This window comes from Diceros bicornis, chromosome 15 (genome assembly GCF_020826845.1).
Source record: "Diceros bicornis minor isolate mBicDic1 chromosome 15, mDicBic1.mat.cur, whole genome shotgun sequence".
In the NCBI taxonomy this organism is placed as follows: Eukaryota; Metazoa; Chordata; class Mammalia; order Perissodactyla; family Rhinocerotidae; genus Diceros; species Diceros bicornis.
Window position 1 is genome coordinate 23,816,912 of NC_080754.1, and position 19,323 is coordinate 23,836,234.

The 19,323-nt window shown below is 39.2% G+C and overlaps 1 protein-coding gene across 3 annotated transcripts in view; it reads left to right on the forward strand.

Moving 5' to 3' along the window:
- The window catches only part of LOC131414779 (protein mono-ADP-ribosyltransferase PARP14-like), a 47,283-nt gene that overhangs the window by 23,688 nt on the left and 4,272 nt on the right, over positions 1 to 19,323 (forward strand). For all 3 annotated transcript variants that reach the window (XR_009222228.1, XM_058555918.1, XM_058555917.1), the window contains exons 10-15: positions 4,008 to 4,157; positions 4,475 to 4,537; positions 4,880 to 5,047; positions 7,816 to 8,022; positions 9,965 to 10,564; positions 11,854 to 11,987. Coding sequence is in view for 2 of the 3 variants with exons in the window: in XM_058555918.1 (XP_058411901.1) it covers positions 4,008 to 4,157; positions 4,475 to 4,537; positions 4,880 to 5,047; positions 7,816 to 8,022; positions 9,965 to 10,564; positions 11,854 to 11,987 (1,322 nt within the window). In the remaining variant the exon portion in view is untranslated. The remainder of the gene's footprint in view (positions 1 to 4,007; positions 4,158 to 4,474; positions 4,538 to 4,879; positions 5,048 to 7,815; positions 8,023 to 9,964; positions 10,565 to 11,853; positions 11,988 to 19,323) is intronic.

A 19,323-nucleotide genomic window follows, 5' to 3' on the forward strand; every position in this document is an offset into this window, starting at 1 on the left:
CTGAGGATCTGTTCTCCTTTTTTTTCTTTTAATCTTTTTTCTCTCTGTTCTTCAGATTGGGTAGTTTTTAATGATCTACCTCCAAGTTCACTGACTCTTCTCTGTCTACTACACTATTGAGCCTATCCAGTGAATTTTTTATTTCAGATATTGTATTTTTAAATTCTAAAATGTCCATTTGATTCTCATTTTATAGTTTATATGTCTCTGCAGAGACTCCTACTTTTCCATTCATTCCAAATCATTTCCATGCATTCAAATGTCTTTACTTTGACCTCTGGGAGCATAGTTATAGCAGATGCTTTAAAGTCTTTGTTTGAAGCTATAGTAACCAAAACAGCATGGTACTGGCACAAAAACAGACACCCAGATCCATGGAACAGAATCGAAAGCCCAAAAATAAACCCACACATCTATGGACAGCTAATCTTCGACAAAGGAGCCAAGAACATACAATGGAGGAAAGAAAGTCTCTTCAACAAATGGTGTTGGGAAAACTGGACAGCCACATGCAAAAAAATGAAAGTAGACCCCTACCTTACACCATACACAAAAATTAACTCCAAATGGATTAAAGACTTGAATGTAAGACCTGAAACTATGAAACTTCTAGAAGAAAACATAGGCAGTATGCTCTTCGACATCGGTCTTAACAACATATTTTCAAGCACCATGTCTGACCGGGCAAGAGAAACAATAGAAAAAATAAACAAATGGGACTACATCAAACTAAAAAGCTTCTGCACAGCAAAGGAAACCATCAACAAAACGAAAAGACAGCCTAACAATTGGGAGAAGATATTTGCAAACCATACATCTGATAAGGGGTTAATCTCCAAAATATATAAAGAACTCATGCATCTCAACAACAAAAAAACTAACAACCCAATTAAAAAATGGGCAAAAGACCTGAACAGACATTTCTCCAAAGAAGATATATAGATGGCCAACAGACACATGAAAAGATGTTCAAAATCATTAACTATCAGGGAAATGCAAATCAAAACTACAGTGAGATATCACCTCACGCCCGTCAGAATGGCTATAATTAACAAGACAGGAAACAACAAGTGTTGGAGAGGATGTGGAGAGAAGGGAACTCATACACTGCTGGTGGGAGTGCAAACTGATGCAGCCACTGTGGAAAACAGTATGGAGATTCCTCAGAAAATCAAGGATAGAGCTACCATATGATCCAGCTATTCCACTGCTGGGTATTTATCCAAAGAACTTGAAAACACCAATGCGTAAAGATACATGCACCCCTGTGTTCATTGCAGCGTTATTCACAATAGTCAAGACTTGGAAGCAACCTAAGTGCCCATCAAGGGATGAATGGATAAAGAAGATGTGGTATATATACACAATGGAATACTACTCAGCCATAAGAAACGATGAAATCCAGCCATTTGTGACAACATGGATGGACATTGAGGGTATTATGCAAGTGAAATAAGTCAGAGGGAGAAGGTCAAATACCGTATGATTTCCTTCATTAAGTAGTAGATAATAACAACCATAAACAAACACATAGAGACAGAGATTGGATTGGTGGTTACCAGAGGGGAAGGGGGGAGGGAGGAGGGCGAAAGGGATAATTCGGCACAAGTGTGTGGTGATGGGTTGTAATTAGTATTTGGGTGGTGAACATGATGTAATCTATGCAGAAATAGAAGTATAAGGATGTACACCCGAAATTTATACAATGTTATAAACCAATGTTACTGCAATAAACAAAAAATTAAAAAAATAAAAATAAAAAAAAAGTTTCCATTAAAGTCTTTGTTTGATGTTTCCAACATCTGGATCATCCTGAGATTAACATCTCTATTGAGTGTCTTTATCCTTGAGAATTGGTCACATTTTTCTGGTTCTTTGTGTGACAAGGATTTTGGATTCGAGGCTGGGCATTTTAAATATTATGTTGTGAGACTTGGGTCCTGTTAAAATCCTCTGGAAGATGGTGATTGAGCAGGCAGTCAATCGGGTGAGCTCATTCTAAGGTTCTGTCTCAGCTTCTGTGTGGGCAGCGGTTCTACTGTCAGTTCAGTTCTCAAAGCCTTTGCTGCACTGCTGGGTCTGCCCCCACGTGTGCAGCCCCGGGGTGAGCTCAGAATTTATTCCCGCTCATACACATAAAAGGGGATTGCATGCTCCAGCTCTCCCCTCTCTAGGGTTGCCCTTTCACTCTCTGGTTTGCAGGAGCCCATCTTCCAGGACCTCTGGATAGAAAGACAGGGTTCTCTCAGAGTTTAAGCTGCCTGCTCTGCCACCTCATAATTTTGCATGATCAGAGTTGCCCTTGGGCAAAGTGGAGAGAGGAAAGAGAGAAAAAAATAAATAACAGGGATTCCACCCCCCACACACATATACACCCCCGACCACGAGGGTCCTTTTTCCTGATTCTTCTGGATACAAATACAGAATGTTGGGGCCGGCCTGGTGGTGCAAGCGGTTAAGTGCGCACACTCCGCTGCAGCGGCCCGGGGTTGGCTGGTTCGATCCTGGGCGCGCACTGACGCAGTGCTTGTCGGGACATGCTGTGGTGGCGTCCCATATAAAGTGGAGGAAGACGGGCACCGATGTTAGCCCAGGGCCAGTCTTCCTCAGAAAAAAGAGGAGGATTGGCATCAGATGTTAGCTCAGGGCTGATCTTCCTCACAAACAAAAAAAGAAACACAGAATGTCTCTCAGAGTTGTAGCTCCCTGTGGTGCCACTGTGGAGTTCTGCAACTGGAGTCACCTTGGGGCAGGGCCTGGATTAAAAAAGAGAAAATGTAGAAAATAATGAAGATTCCCTCTCATACTCTTTAGCTCACAGGGACCCCTCTTCCCAATCCTCTGACCACAAGGACAGGGATTCTCTGAGAGTTATGCTACCTCTGCTCATTGTGCACTTTTGCAACTAGGGCCACCCTTGGGTCAAAGCTGGGAGAGAAAGAGGAAAAATTTAAAACAAAAGGGGAAGCTCCCCCTGTACAGGTTGCTGCTTCTTTTGTAAATTATTTTATTGAGGTCATATTGGCTTATAACATTGTGTAATTTCAGGTGTATATCATTATATATCAGTTTCTGTATAGACTGCATCACGTTCACTACCAATAGTCTAGTTTTTATCCATCACATACATATGTGCCCCTTTACTGTTTTGGCCCTCCCCCCACCCCCTTCCCCTCTGGTTACTACCAATCTGTTCTTCTTATTTATGTGTTTGTTTATCTTCCACATACGAGTGAAATCATACAGTATTTGTCTGTTTCTGTCTGACTTACTTCACTTAGCGTAATACCCTCGAGGTCCATCCATATTGTCGCAAATGGCATGATTTTGTCTTTTTTTATGGTTGAGTAGTATTCCATTGTGTGTGTGTATATATATATATATATATACACCACATCTTTATCCATTCACCTCTTGATAGGCACTTGGGCTGTTTCCGTGTCTTGGCTGTTGTGAATAATGCTGCAATGAACACAAAGGTGCATAAATCTTTTTGAATTATTGATTTCATGTTCCTTGGATAAATACCCAGTAGTAGAATAGCTGGATCATATGGTGTTTCTATTTTTTAATATTTTGAGAACTCTCTAAACTGTTTTCCATAGTGGCTGCACCAGTTTGCCTTCTCGCCAGCAGTGTATGAGGTTGCTTCTTCAATTTTGACTCCCTTCCCCAATCTGCCTGCCTTTGTTCACTTTTTAGTTCTCAGTTAGTGGCTTCTCGTCTTTGTCCTGCATTCTCAGTTGTAATCAGTAGGAAAAAGAGGGCTCTAGTGGGCTAACTTCACCTTGGCCTGCACCAGAAGTCCATGTTTGATATGTATTATATTTTATAATCCTTTTTCAGAAGCAGACCATCACTGGGGCTCAGGGTCAGGGCCAGGTTAAAGGCCAGAGATCACGGGGGGGGGGGCAAGAAGTATGAGAGGGGCACACATGAGGAGCACGTGACCTAAGTCATTCTTGCTGTTGCCAACTTGTTCTGGACTCCATTTGTATTCTTTTCAGGTTTCTATGGGACTCTTTCCAGCCCTGTTTTAGGAGTGCATGAAATGAAGATTGGTCCCATCATCTTCCAGGTGGCCTCTGGAGATATCACCAAAGAAGAGGCAGATGTGATTGTAAATTCAACATCAAACACATTTAATCTCAAAGCAGGTACTTTACTTATAGGATTTTGACTAGTGTAATAGTCACAGTAGATCCCATAAGGGAGGTTCCTATAGCCAAACTGGTTTCTACAACTTTGGTTTATTAATATTAATTAAGAATTTTAAAATTATTTTGACATGGTTTCTCATAATTGGTAACAGTTATTTCATGAATTTTTCTTCTTTGTTATCAGAAATACCCGGGTTATAGGATTCCTTTGATGATAGGGAACACATTTGGATAATGAGGCAATCATTCTGATCAAAATGCACTATATGGATTTTTTAATTCATATTTGTGACCATCTTGATTTTCTCATGTAGGGGTCTCCAAAGCAATTTTAGAACATGCCGGACAAAGTGTGGAAATGGAATGTTCTCGCCAAGGTAAAGCACAATGCTATTTTTGGTCCTAAATCATAAGTGGAAGACTGAAAATGGGAGGCTATGGAGAGGCTGGGGAAAGTGTTGGGATTGGGGAGACAGCATATTAATCTTAAAATCACACATTTTACAAAAGAATTCCAAATGTAGAGAATTAGAAGCGAAAAGTAATCTCACAGTTCAAAAAAGAGGGTAAGCAAGAAAGATTTCTCCAAAATAGTATTTCAGGAGTCTCTCATTCACAAAAAAAAGGCTTCATTTGCCAAATCAGACATTTTGCTTTCTAAGCAATCAAAGAGTGGGTTCAGCATCTGATTTTGCATCTTTTTGTCTTGTGTTTCCCAGCTCAGCAGGGCAACCATGATTATATCATTACTGAAGGAGGATCACTGAAGTGCAAGAACATTATTCATGTCGTTGGCGGAAAGGATGTCAAGACATCCGTTTCCTGTGTTTTACAAGAGTGTGAAAAGCGGAATTACTCGTCCATTTGCCTCCCAGCCATTGGGACAGGTTTGCTCCGGAAGGCGAAATCCCAAGGCGTCCGCTTTCTCGTAGATTTGGGGCTGACTGTTAATGTAGTTAGTGCTGGTCTGAGTCAGGGCAGCTTCCTCACCCCAAGGCAGCCCCTGAGGGAATGGGCAAAGCTTGTGGGTGATTTAAGTGAAGAGGAAAAAATAAAGAAAACCGAAGAGAGTTTTAGAATATTAGAGAGACATTTGCTCTCCAATATGGAAGGGAAGGGAAAAGAGGGGAGGGGAAGAGAAAGCCCATCTCTTCTTCTCTTTCATCCGTTCCTTTCTCTTTTTTCCATCCCCACTTTTCCCCCATTATTTGGTCTTTAACTTCCTTCTCTCTCCTCTCTCCATGCAGAACATCAGTGTGTTGACTTCCACCTCCCTGTAGCTGACTCCCAGATGAGCATTTCCAGGCCTCTTTTCTCACCTCTTCAACAGTGCCTGTCTAGGCTGTCTTTAGGACATCTCTGGGTAGAAGCCATTCAGTCACTGGAACCTAATGTGTTCTAATGGGTCAGAAACTCAACTCTCCACCTTCCTCTTTTCAGCCTACTTGCCTCTTTTGAGTTTCGTGCTTTCCTCAAACTAAACAATGATTGTGTGATTCTTCATATATCAGGATGGAGCTTTGGGTTTATCATTAGTAGGGTGATGCTCTGCGAGCTCTTTTCCCAGAAATCTGAGTCATGTGCATTGAGTAGGAACTCCTGCTTGCTCTCCCTTAAGAGAGCTGGTCAGGGGAGGCGAACACTCTCAGGCTTGAGGTGGAATGGAGCAGATTGGTCCCAGAGAGAGAACACTCATTGGTAGGTTGATATTCTGTTGCTTGGGAATCTAAATTTGAGTGTCCTACACTGACATTCTAGGCCCTCCAAAAGTTTTGCCTCAATAAACTTAACCATCCTTGTCACTGTCTGAGCCTTCTTCTAATCCTCTGTCCCATATTTTGATTCCTGTAATTCTCTACCATTCCTCTTAATGTTCCCACATGGAGTGCTGTTTACTTTATTACTTTTCTATTTCTAAGTGTATAATTTATAGTCCCTTTATGTTTTCATTCCCCTTTTAGTATCATCCAATCCTAGTGGATTAGCCAACATAGTACCTGTCTGTCTGTTTGTCGTGTCTATCTATCATCTTTTATGGTCACCCACTTAATGACTCCTCAGTCTCTGTCTCCATCTGCTTTCTCCTCTGCACTCTGGTCCTGTGTTTCTACCTTAATTTATTTGGGCCAAGAAAGCAGGCAGCCCAGGAGTGACACAGCCCTTCCCAAGGGAGTCCCTCAGTGGAGCCAAAGAAGAAACAAGGAAAGGAGGCCATTTTAGTTTTGTATAAATACGTACATATGTTTGAGTATTTCTGGGTTACTGCAAACATGCTGTTCCTTCCACTGACCTGGTTGCATTGCTGGTCTGTATGAGTAAATCAAAGTGAGCAGATTCTCCTTGCTTGTCTTCTTTTCCTATCTCCATACCACCTGAGCTGGTCCTTAGACTAATGGATGGGGGAGCTTTCTCCCTTAGTGGTGTCTATGAGTTGAATTTGGACTGTGATCAAGAAGCTTTCAGCAGTAAAGGAAGCCCTCTCCCTGTTCCCTACACATGCCTGCCTAAGGGGAGAGAAGGAGGTCAGCGAAGCCTGCAAGCACCTCAAGCTCCATGCAGACTCCAAACTCTCATTGTCTTCTCCCCCAAACCAGCCTTTCATTTTATATCACCGATCATGTTAAAAGCATCACTTTCTATCTAGAATCCTTGACTCTACCCTCTTTATCACTCCCATGTTCTTTAGCTTATTAATTAGTTTGATTAAATATTTACTGAGTGCCTGCCATGTGCCAGGCACAGTGCGTAGGCACTGGGGATAGAAAGATGACTAAGGAAAGGGTCCAGTCCCCAAGGAGCACCCAGCCACTGTGAGAGACAGACTTGTAAGCAACTGCAATACAGTGTGACCCATGATATACACATGAAGGGGTGATGGGGGCAGAAGAGGGGGGACAAAGGGTCAAGGATAAACCCAGGTGGTCACTAGGTCCTGCTGACATGACTTGCTAAATATCTCCCCAGTCCCTATACCCAACCTGGAACCCTGCAAGTCAACTAAAATCTGAGTGTGGGAGGAAAGGCTTCCTGGAGGCTCATGGGCAACTTGTGTACAAAGAATTAGAGATTATAACAAATAGCTTATACCTCCAGGTGTCTTACAAAATTAGCTTAATTTAAATCAGGTCCCCAAAGACATTTGGGAGAATAAGGACACATGCATAAAGTCAAGTGATGACTGAGAAAAAATATTGTTGTTCTCTTTAAAGAGCATGATGTTTCAACATATTAGCTTTTTTTCCTTTTCATGGATCTTTTAAGGACACTAGTGAGCCAAGAAAGGTTAACTGTGCTCTGTAGCAGAGGAAGACAGTAAGCTGGGGTCAGATGATAGAGCAGATATGAACATCAGACACCACATAGTAAGCTGGGGTCAGATGATAGAGCAGATATGAACATCAGACACCGAAAGCTAGGTTTCTGGGTCCTTTGTTCATTGTGGGGCTGTTGGCTTCCTGACATCCCGGAAAAAAAACGCCCCATTGCATCTAGGACTTCAAAAGTGTTTGCTGATGCATTGTTGGAAAACTCCATGGTGGTGAGAGTTGCGTAGCGGGCATTTATTCCGTGAGAATTGAAATTTCTAATTTATTCCTCAGCCTTTTCCAGTTGGGGTTTTTTTTTTTCCAGTAACTTTTATTATTTGCCTTTCCAGGAAATGCCAAACAAGACCCGGATAAGGTTGCTGGAGCCATAATTGATGCCATTGAAGACTTTATCCATAAAGGATCGGTCCAGTCCGTGAAAAAAGTTAAAGTTGTTATCTTTCTGCCTCAAGTACTGGAGGTGTTTTATGCCAACATGAAAAAAAGAGTAAGATCTCAGGATTCTGTCCAACAGTCTGTGATATCTAAAATTGCATGTGAGTTGTTCTTTTTTATGAAATGCATGTTCCTAATACTGATGTCACATGAGAATTGGCTAATCTTTAATGAACTATCAGAAAGAGAAATTAAGAAAACAATCCCATTTACTATTACATCAAAAAGAATAAAATATCTAGGAATAAATATAACCAAGGAAGTGAAAGACCTGTACTGTAAGACACTGATGAAAGAAATTGAAGAAGACACAAATAAATGGAAAGATATTCTGTGCTCATGGATTGGAAGAATTAATGTTGTTAAAATGTCCATGTTACCTAAAACAATCTACAGATTCAATACAGTCTCTATCAAAATTCCAATAGCATTTTTCACAGAAATCGAACAATCCTAAAATTTGTGTGCAACCTTGAAACACTCCAAATAGCCAAAGCAATCTTGAGAAAGAAGAACAAAGCTGGAGTCATCACACTTCCTGATTTCAAACTATATTACAAAACTATGTTAGTCAAAACAGTATGATATTGGCATAAAAACAGACACATAGATTAATAGAATAGAGAGCCCAGAAATAAACCGATGCATATTAGGTTAATTAATTTACAACAAAGGAGTCAAGAATATACAATGGGGAAATGACAGTCTCTTCAATAGTGTTGGATGATCGCTTTGGCAGCACATACACTAAATAAATAGTGTTTGGAAAACTGGACCGCCACATGCAAAAGAATGAAACTGGACCACTATCTTATACCATATACAAAAATACACTCCAAATGGATTAAAGACTTGAATGTAAGACCCTGAAACCATAAAACTCCTGGAAGGAAACATAGGGAGTAATCTGCTCAACATTGGTCTTAGCAATGATTTTTTGGATTTGACACCAAAAGCAAAGGCAACAAAAGCAAAAATAAACAAATGAGACCACATCAAACTAAAATGCTTCTGTACAGCAAAGGAAACCATCAACAAAATGAAAAGGCAACCTCTGGAGTGGGAGAAAATATTTGCAAGTTATGCATCTGATGGGTCAATATCCAAAATATATAAAGAACTCATACAACTCAATAGCAAAAAAAAAAAACATCCAATTAAAAGTGGGCAGAGGATCTGAATAGACATTTTTCCAAAGACATACAAATGGCCAAAAAATATATGAAAAGGTGCTCTACGTCAGCAGGGAACTGCAAACCAAAACGAGGGAACTGCAGATCACTTCACCTGATAGAATGGCTATTACCAAAAAGAGAAGACATAGCAAGTGTTGGTGAGGATGTGGAAAAAAGGGAACCGTTGTGCACTGTTGGTGGAAATGTAAATTGGTGCAGCCACTATGGAAAACAGTATGGACATTCTCCCCAAAATTAAAAATAGAACTACCATATGATCCAGCAATTCCACTTCTGGTTATTTATCGGAAGGAAACGAAATTACTGTCTCAAAAAGATATCTGCACATCTATATTCACTGCAGCATTATTTACAATAGCCAAGACATAGAAACAACCTAAGTGTCCAGTGACAAATGAATGGATAAAGATAATGTGGTGTGTATATATATATATATATATATATATATATATATATATATATATATGTATATGTATACATACACACACACAATGGAATATTATTCAGCCATAAAAAGAATGAAATCTTGCCATTTGCAACAACACAGATGGACCCTGAGGGCATTATGCTAAGTGAAGTAAGTCAGACAGAGAAAGACAAATACTGTATGATATCACTTATATGTGGAATCCGTTAAAAAGAACAAAAACCAAACTCATAGATACAGAGAGCAGATTGGTGCTTGCCAGAGGCAGAGGGGTGGGAGATGGGCACAATGGGTAAAGGTGCTCAAAAGGTAGAAACTTCCAGTTATAAGGAAAATAAGCCCAGGGGATATAATGTAGAGTATGGTGATACAAAAGAAAAAAGAAAGAAATAACTAATCTTCCCTTCTTTTCTTTTTTAGCATATTTGAGCTTCTTAAAGCAATCTCCCAAAAAACAGAAACCTTTGGTTTTGGAAAAGAAAACAGAATCAGCAGTTTTTCAGGTGTGTGGTGAAAATGTAAAATGTGTGGACAACGCCCTCTCCTGGATACGGGATCTGATTGAAAAGGAACAGTCTCATTACACCAGTGAAGATGAATGTATCAAATACTTTTATGAAAAGGAATATGGGGAATTGAATGAACTGCAGAAGAAATTATACATTACCATTTCCTTGGATGATAAAAGACCTTTGATTGAGGTTTTGGGAATGAACAGAGATGTGACACAGGCTAGAGATGCAATTGAGGAAATGATCAAGAGGGTCAGGGTGCACAAAGAACAGGAATCCCGGGCAGATTCTCTCAGTAAATGTATAGAATGGCAATATAACGACAATAACACTTTTCATCCTTTTAACAAAATGACCAATCTGCAATTGGAGGATGCAAGGAAAGCAAAGAAAAAGGCAATTAGTGTCAAAATTAATCATCAGAGCTACACAGTGGATTTCAACACACACACTGCTACAAATACAAATGGACACCAATTATCTGTTCGGCGCCTTATGAAATCTGAAGGTGAGTCAAACTTTTATGCTTGTATACATTATTTTAGACCCATTTTGTATTTTGTACATACATCAAAATTGTATTCAAGTAGATGAAATTCAAGTAACTGTTATGGAATAAAATAGAAAATGTGGTCTCTGAGCTTAAGGGGCTTACATTATGGCCAGGAAAATATAGCAGGGGTGCATGCACCCAAGACCCTGGAGGATGACCATCTTAATGATGGCACTAGCCAAACCTTGCATTTGTTCCCATCTCTACAGTTTACAAGCTTCCCAGAGCCAGTTCTATTGAGGAGGTATTGGCTGCTTCCGTCAGGAGAGGGAAAGCCGTGGGCTTTAAAGAAAAGTAGCCGAAGGTTTTCTAGAACAAAAGGGAGAAGACAGCCTGATCAGAAAGTGGGCACTCTCTGTGTCTGTGACTGATAACCCAGATAGAATCAAGACCCTGTAGGATCTTCTCTCAGAAGTCACTTCCTCCTCTGCCCTGAACATAAGGTTCCTTGACACATGCAAAAGGAAGCAGCCTTCAGATTCTCTGCAGGAAGGGAATTCTTGTCTTGTGTAGACAGCCATTCCTGCCTTCAAACCACATAGGTCCCCACTGAAAACTAGTAAATTGGCTTCCAGTACATAATCTTCATCTCTTGTGAGATCGGTATGAATGAATTTCTCAGATTCTGAACAACCCTGGGGAAATGACAAATCTATTTAGCAGAAGGGGAGAAAGAGCTGCTCCCACAACCTGCCACATGGCAAAACCTGCCACCCACCCAACTCATACGGACACTGGGAAGAACAATGAAAGAACAGATGTGGAGGGCTCTGTGGTGGGGGGCAGTTCTGGCAAAAATCCATGCATTTGTAAGCAAGACAATAGTGACTATTTATTTAAAAAATTGTGGGAAAATAATTTATTCTTAAATTACTAAATTATAACAGATTAGAGACTGAACAGAATATGCAGCTGAGTTATACAATACCAACAGTTCACAAATCTGAGCGTGATCAAAACTTGTTAAGGAGGTACACAGGTTCCGCCCCTCAGAGATTTTGATTTGATAGATCTGTGTTGTTGTCTTTTTCTAAATAAGCATTATGGTTGTTCTGATGTAGGTTGTCTCTGGTCCATGCTTTGAAAAGCATTCTCCTAGAAAGATAAGGAACTTCTTGAATACATTGAATTAGGAGATTATAAACAAGAACAGAAATGATAGCTTTTCAAAGCATACCAGGAATGTGGGCTATGTAGATGAGCCTCCCCAGGTGTGAGGGAGTCCTCAAGTGTGTCCTTTGCAGCTGAGATCCCTGCGCACTGGAGTGCTATGAAGCAGCAGAAGGTCTGTGTGGTTGAGCTGCAGCCTGGTGATCCAGAATACAACACTGTGGCAAGCAAGTTTAATCAGACCTGCTCCAACTTCACCATAGAGAAGGTAAGCCTTCTGCTGACATGGAGTTTCTTAATGGTGGAAATAAGGGGTATCACGATCCTGAATAAATACATTTTCATTTACTTCCTTTTTTTTTTTTACCCAGAATTAGAATATTTTATGGTAACTAGATATTAGATTCTAGATTCTACTCTGTCACCATAATTACTGAGACATGAAGATTGAGATTCTTGTGTCAGTTATTACAATATATTAGATTGCAATGTGATATTAGAATACTGAAGACAAATATTTACTTTGTGAAGCAAGCTAATGAAAATTCAAAGACATGGCTTCACAGGTGGATTTGATAAGTAGCACACCACCACGGAGAGACACGCGGAGGCTCCTCAGATGAGGATTCTGTGCTTCTGCCCCACCACTCACAGGTCAATAGTGCTGGCCTCCTTGATGAATCCAGTGGTCCTTTCCTTGTTCATTGCACTTATTTTGGCATCTTCCTCTTTCAAACACTAATATTGCTCTTTGAAATTATGTTCTCCCTTGACTTCTATGACAATATTATTTTGATGCTTTCTTCTCCTTCTTTAACTATTTTACTTTCAATATCACTGGTATCTGTTTCTCTTCCAAACCCCTAATCTTAGCTTTACCCACAGGACTTATACGTTGGTCTTCTGTCTCGGCACTTCACCAGGGAATGGTTTTACCCTTCTTGGCTTCAGCTATTATTTCAATGTTGATGCCTCCCAAATCAACATCACCAAGCTGGGTCTTTGACTCTTCCGATAACGTATTCCCAGTGGCCTAAAAAAATCTCCACTGAATATCTTTCTGCTAAATCAATTTCCCTGAAACCTAACTCACCATCTCTAAGTAAGTATCTTTCCCCTTCCTTCCCCATTTCTGTCCTTGGTTCCACCGCTTTCTGAGGAAAGCCAGAGATCTTTGAATATGTTCCCTTCCTCTATAATAACGAGCTTGCCAATAAAGCCTGCGTTTTCTTTCTTTGCAAATTTTCTCTTATGCTCTATTTGCACTGCCACCATTCTGTTTATTCATGTAGTTAAGCACATAATAACTCAAAAGAGATTTGAAGTGTCCTACAAAGATATATACCATACCCTCGATAGTATCCAATACAGAGTTCATGTTCAAATTTCTTCAGCTGCTCAAAACAGCTTTTTTATAACTCTCCCCTCTCCACCTCCAATCTGGGCTGTTACAGTGCATTTGGTCATCATGTTTCCTTTGTCTCTTCTTATCTAGAATGGTACTCTAGACTTTTAAAAAATTATTTTTCATGATATTGAAGATTTTATGAAGTCATAATAGTTTATAACATTGTGTAATTTCAGTTGTACATTATTATTTGTCTGTCACCATATATATGTGCCCCTTTACCCTTTATGCCCACTCCCCCACCCCCTTCCCGTCTGGTAACCACTAGTCTGTTCTCTTTGTCCATGAGTTTATCTGTCTTCCACATATGAGTAAAATCTTTCTCTATCTGGCTTATTTTGCTTAACATAATACCCTCAAGCTCCATCCAAGTTGTCGCAAATAGACGATTCTGTGTTTTTTTATGGCTGACTAGTATTCCATTGTACATCTTCCTTATCCATTCATTAGTCAACGGGCACTTGGGTTGCTTGCACATCTTGGCTATTGTAATGCCAAAAATGAACAGAGGGGTGCATAAGTCTCTCTGAATTGTTAATTTCAAGTTCTTTGGATAAATACCCAGTAGTGAGATAGCTGGGTCATATGGTATTTCTATTTTTAATTTTTTGAGAAATCTCCATGCTGTTTTCCACAGTGGTTGCACCGGTTTGCATTCCACCAGCAGTGTATGAGGGTTCCCTTTTCTCCATATCCTCTCCAACATTTGTTATTTTTTGTCTTGGTGATTATAGCATTCTAACAGGTGTAAGGTGATATCTCAATGTTTTGATTTGCATTTCCCTGATGATTAGTGCTGTTGACCATCTTTTCATGTGCCTATTGGCCATCTGTATATCTTCTTTGGAAAAATGTCTTTTCATATCCTTGCCCCTTTTTTGATCAGGTTGTCTGTCTTTTTGTTGTTGGGTTGTGTGAGTTTTTATATATTTTGGAAATTAACCCGTCAGATATATGATTTGCAAATATTTTCTCCCAGCTGGTGGGTTGTCTTTTCATTTTGTTCCTGGTTTCATTTGTTTGCAGAAGCTCTTTAGTCTAATGAAGTCCCATTTGTTTATTTTGTCTTTTGTCTTCCTTGCTCGAGTAGACATGGTATTCAAAAAGAGCCTTCTAAGACTGATGTCAAAGAGCGTACTGCCTATATTTTCTTCTAGTTTTATGGTTTCACATCTTACCTTCAAGTCTTTAATCCATTTTGAGTTAATTTTTGTTTATGGTGAAAGATAATGGTCTAATTTCATTCTTTTGCATGTGGCTGTCCAGTTTTCCCAGCACCATTTATTGAAGAGACTTTCCTTTCTCCCTTCTATGTTCTTAGCTCCTTTGTCAAAGATTAGCTGTATGTAGATGTGTGGTTTTATTTACGGGCTTTCAGTTCTGTTCCATTGATCTGTGTGTTTTTTTTTGGACCAGTACCATGCTGTTTGATTCCTATAGCTCTGTAGTATATTTTGAAGTCAGGGATTGTGATGCCTCAAGCTTTGTTCTTTTTTCTCAGGATTGCTTTAGCTATTTGGGGTCTTTTGTTGCCCCCGTTGAATTTTAGTATTCTTTGTTCTGTTTCCATGAAGAATGTCCTTGGGATTCTGATTGGGATTGCACTGAATCTGTAGATTGCTTTAGGTAGTATGGACATTTTAACTATGTTTATTCTTCTAATCCATGTGCATGTGCATGGAATATTTTTCCATTTCTTGATGTCATCATTGATTTCACTCAATAATGTCTTATATTTTTCATTGTACGGGTTTTTCACTTCCTTGGTTAAATTTATTCCTAGATATTTTATTGCAGTCGTAAATGGGATTGTCTTCTTGGGTTCTCTTTCTGTCAGTTCGTTGTTGGCATATAGAAATGCAACTGATTTCTCTAAGTTGATTTTGTACTCTGCAACTTTGCTGTAGTTGTGGATTATTTCTAACATTTTTCCAATGGATTCTTTAGGGTTTTCTATATATAAGATTATGATATAAGATTATGTTATCTGCAAACAGCACGAGTTTCACTTCTTCATTGCCTATTTTTCATCTCCAACATTTCTGATTTGTTTTTCTTTATAGATTCAATCTCTTTTGTGAAGAATTCCCTCTTTTCATTAATTTTATTCCTAATTTCATGGAACTGTCTTTCTAAATGCTGACAGAGCCCATCTCCATTTGCCCACTCACTGCCACTGCTTTACACATTGTATACACTTGCGCTCTGGCCAGGATCCCTTGCCCTGGCCGACTGCCAGAGCTGGTGCACCAGGCAGAGAGAGGGGTGCTTTCTTTTCCATGCAATCCCAGGGTCGCTTCCACTTTGCCCATGCTGTCTGCCTTCTTGGGCTGCTTGGCTTTGTGAATACGCCCCCGCGATTGCTTAGCCTCCTCGGTGTGGAGCTGTTCCCTGGGCTGTGAGGGAACTTGGAGAATGAAGGCATTCCCACGGAGGACTTCTCCCTCCCCTCTCTCCTCTCAGGGCCACTCGAGGTCCTACACTCTAGGTCACCGCGGTGGGGGAGGGAGAAGGTATCCCCTTACCTCCTTCCACTGCCTCCTGGAGGGTCCAGCACCTACACCTTCAGATGTATGGCTGCATGGGTCTCTCAGACATCTGTTGTGTCATGTGAATGGCCTCTGTTGGTTTATGAATGTCCTTTTTGTTGTATCTTAGTGGGGAGAGTCTAAGGGAAGAGCTCACTCTGCCATGATGCTGACATGACTGAATCAATATTGAATTTTTTAAAGCTTTTAAGCGAGCTGAGTTATAGAACGTCTCACATTCTGGCTGTTTTGCCTTGATTTTTTTGTTGTTGTTTAAGAACCCAAGCCAGTTTTCTTATAGATTCTAGATTTGTCTGATTCCTCATGGTGTCATTTCATTTACTCTCTATGCTCTTTATTTCTGGTAAACTGGGAGTTATGTTGAAAGGCTTGAGTAAATTCAGATATTCTTTGTGATGTGATAACATCAGAACCCTCATATGGTAAGGTTGTCACACTATTAATGTTGCTAAGTTTGGTCACTAGTTAGGGTGGTGACCACCATTCTCTCTCCACTGGAATCAGTAGGTAATCTGTGGGATGATATTTTGTGACTGTATAGTACCCTTTTCCCCAACAACTTTTTATTGATTGACCTTAACATCCATTGATGACCCTTTCTTGAATCCATTATTACATTGGAGGTTGCAAAATGGTGATTTTCTAATTCTGTCATTCCTTCTACATTTATTACCTGTCATTTTTGTAAAGAACAAATTTTCTTCCCTCTTGCTTGTAAAAAATTTCAGTACATTATATTTAATTACAGTGATTAGTCTTTTAGATGCACAAATTATCCTACATTTGGCTAGTAGGAACCCTTTCAAGTTGGCTCTCATGTCCTTTTGATGACCCCGTTAATCTTTGAACATTTCTTCACTTTCTAGCACAAGATTTCTTCAGCTCACCTTGTACTTTCCCTGTCTGAGCCCTGGAATCAGACATTTCTTTAAGAAGCCCTGATTCCTTTTAGTTGGGAATGGTAGTGAGAAACCAAGATCTCTGTGTTGGGTGTGCTCACTGCTCCTGAGGTGTTTTTGATTCCAGGCTCTTTCATGGCTAAAGCTAAGAAAACCATGAGTTCATATTGATGTTTTCAATGAAAATTTAATATTGTAGACTTTTTCTTAATTTTTTATATTTTATATTGATGTCTCTTTTATGTCAAAATTTCCTTAGGAAATTTTGGTTCCTAATATTACAGTTACTTATTTGTTTTATCCTACAGTATACATAAAATTGTTTCAAAATTATGAATACCAAAATTATCATTAGCAATATTAAAATAGCTATGTTAAGTTTATTTTGATTATTGTTAGTATGCTATATCTTTTTTTTACCCTTTTTCTTCTAACCTTCCTATAACTGTATATTTAAGATGTTTCTTGGTAGCACCATTTACTTGAGTTTTTTCTTCATTCAGTCTGACAATCTTTATCTTTTACTTGGAGTACTTAGTCTGTTTAATGTATTTACTGTATTTACTGATATGTTTGGGTTTAAATATACCATATTAACCTTTTTTTTCTATTTATCATATCTATTCTTTGTTCCTTTTTCTCTCTTTTCCTCCCTTCTTCTGGATTATTTCTGTTATTCCATTTTCATCCCCTATTAGATTGTTGATTATACCTTCTATTAGTTTTTTCCTTGGTAGCTGGAAATTAAAGTATGCATCCTTGACTTATTAAACTCTAATGCAAATTAGTATATTCATCATTTCCCAGACAATGCAATGAACTTCAAATACTTAAACCCCAATTATCCCCCTCCTGCCTTTTGTACTACTTTTAACATGCATTTTAATTCTATGTATATTGAAACTCTACAAAACATTTTCATTTTTTTATACAGTCAGTATTTGTTTATTTTTACCAACATATTTAGCCTTCCATCCCACTGCTCTTCAACCCTTCTAATATTTCCATGCCTCCATCGGGGATCCTTTTTTTTCTAGCTTTAGTATTTCTGCTAGTGTAGATCTGGTAGTGATGAATTCTTGCAGTTTTTGTTTGTCTGACAAATGTCTTCTTTCACCTTCATTCTTTGAGGGATATTTTTGCTGGGTATAGAATTCTAGATTGGCAGTTATTTTCTTTACGCACTTTGAAGAAGTTATTCTACTGTCTCTGACTTTGCTTCTCTCTGTACTTCCCTTCTCTCCATGAACTTGGCCCATCAAATCCTTGTTGCCTTCAAGTAGACTTTTTCCCCCCTTAGCTCTTCTAGTAGTTGTTGGCAAGAGGACTAGTCTGATACAAGTAGTCTACCATAGCCAGAAGTCGGATACAGAAAGAAACCTACTAAGTAAATTTAAGATTTGCAATGGTTTTTTCTTTTACCTTAGAATTTATCCCACTAGGAATACAGAATCAGATTACTGTGTTCAAAATTACTTGAAATAATTCTTTTCTTTGTGTAGTTATTAAATTTTAAAAGGGTGAGTGCTTGCTTCAGCAGCACAACAGGCATACCTCAGAGATATTGCAAGTCTGGTTCCAGACCACTGCAGTGAAGTGAATATCACAATAAAGCAAGGCACACAAATTTTTTTGTTTCCCAGTGCATATAAAATTATGTTTACACTATAGTATAAACTGTTAAGTGTGCAATAGCATTATGTCTTAAAAAAATTTTTCATACTTTGGTTAAAAAATACTTGATTGCTACAAGTGCTAACGATCAAGTGAGCTTTCAGTGAGTCGTAATATTTTTTGCTGATGGAGGGTCCTGTAAAAAAATGCAATATCTGCAAAGTGCAATAAAGCAAAGTGCAATAAAATGAGATATGCCTGTATACTAAAAAAGGGTGAGAAACAATGAAAAGACTAAGAAATTAGAACAGTTTCAAAACTCTATAAGAAGACATTTTTAAGCCTTTTTAAAAATGAGTAAAATAAATAAAATTTAAGGTAAATAGAAACAAAATAGAAGTAGGGAGTATGAAGATTAGAAACTTAGTTGTAGGAAAAGGAAAAATAAGTTTTAAAATCATAAATCAGATCAACAAAACACATGATAATGCTGAGACTTTGAACTGGAGAGCAAGATGTGTCTTAAATAAAAATAGGAAACCAAAAATGGAAAAAAAAAAAAAAGATCCAGGTGAAGGCAGGTAATAGTGTTTGACCCGAGAATTCTCTAGAATGGAAGAAGATTCTGAAAACATGGAGTCTTCACCTCATGCCTTTCCATGACAAGCCTAGCCCCCCTCACCCACCCCTCACTTTTTCCCAGGACAACCTTATGAAACTGCCACTACCTGGTGATTAGGGGAGTCTAGAAGCTGATCTGCAATCCAGGACCCCAGGAGTGTCCACCACAGCCCTGGAGGCCACTGTCCAAAGAGTATGGTCAAAGCATGGCCACTTTGGTCTGCAGCCAGATCTGCTTCCCCCCAAGCATTCATGCCCCACTCTTCCAACTGGATTAGAGATTAATTTTCATTAATTAATTTCCTTCCTGACTAGACACTCTAGTGCTTCTCCCACTGTTAGAACATTACCTGGTAAACCAGTGTCCCAGAAGGACTGAGGTGGAGAGAGACAAAGTGACAAAGTGAGGTAGACGGCAAGAGGAGCAGTTGTTAGAGTGAAGGTAACAAGCAGGAGTTGGAGAGGGTTGGTCGGCCAAGTTCATATAACGAGGACTTCAGATCCTAAACACTG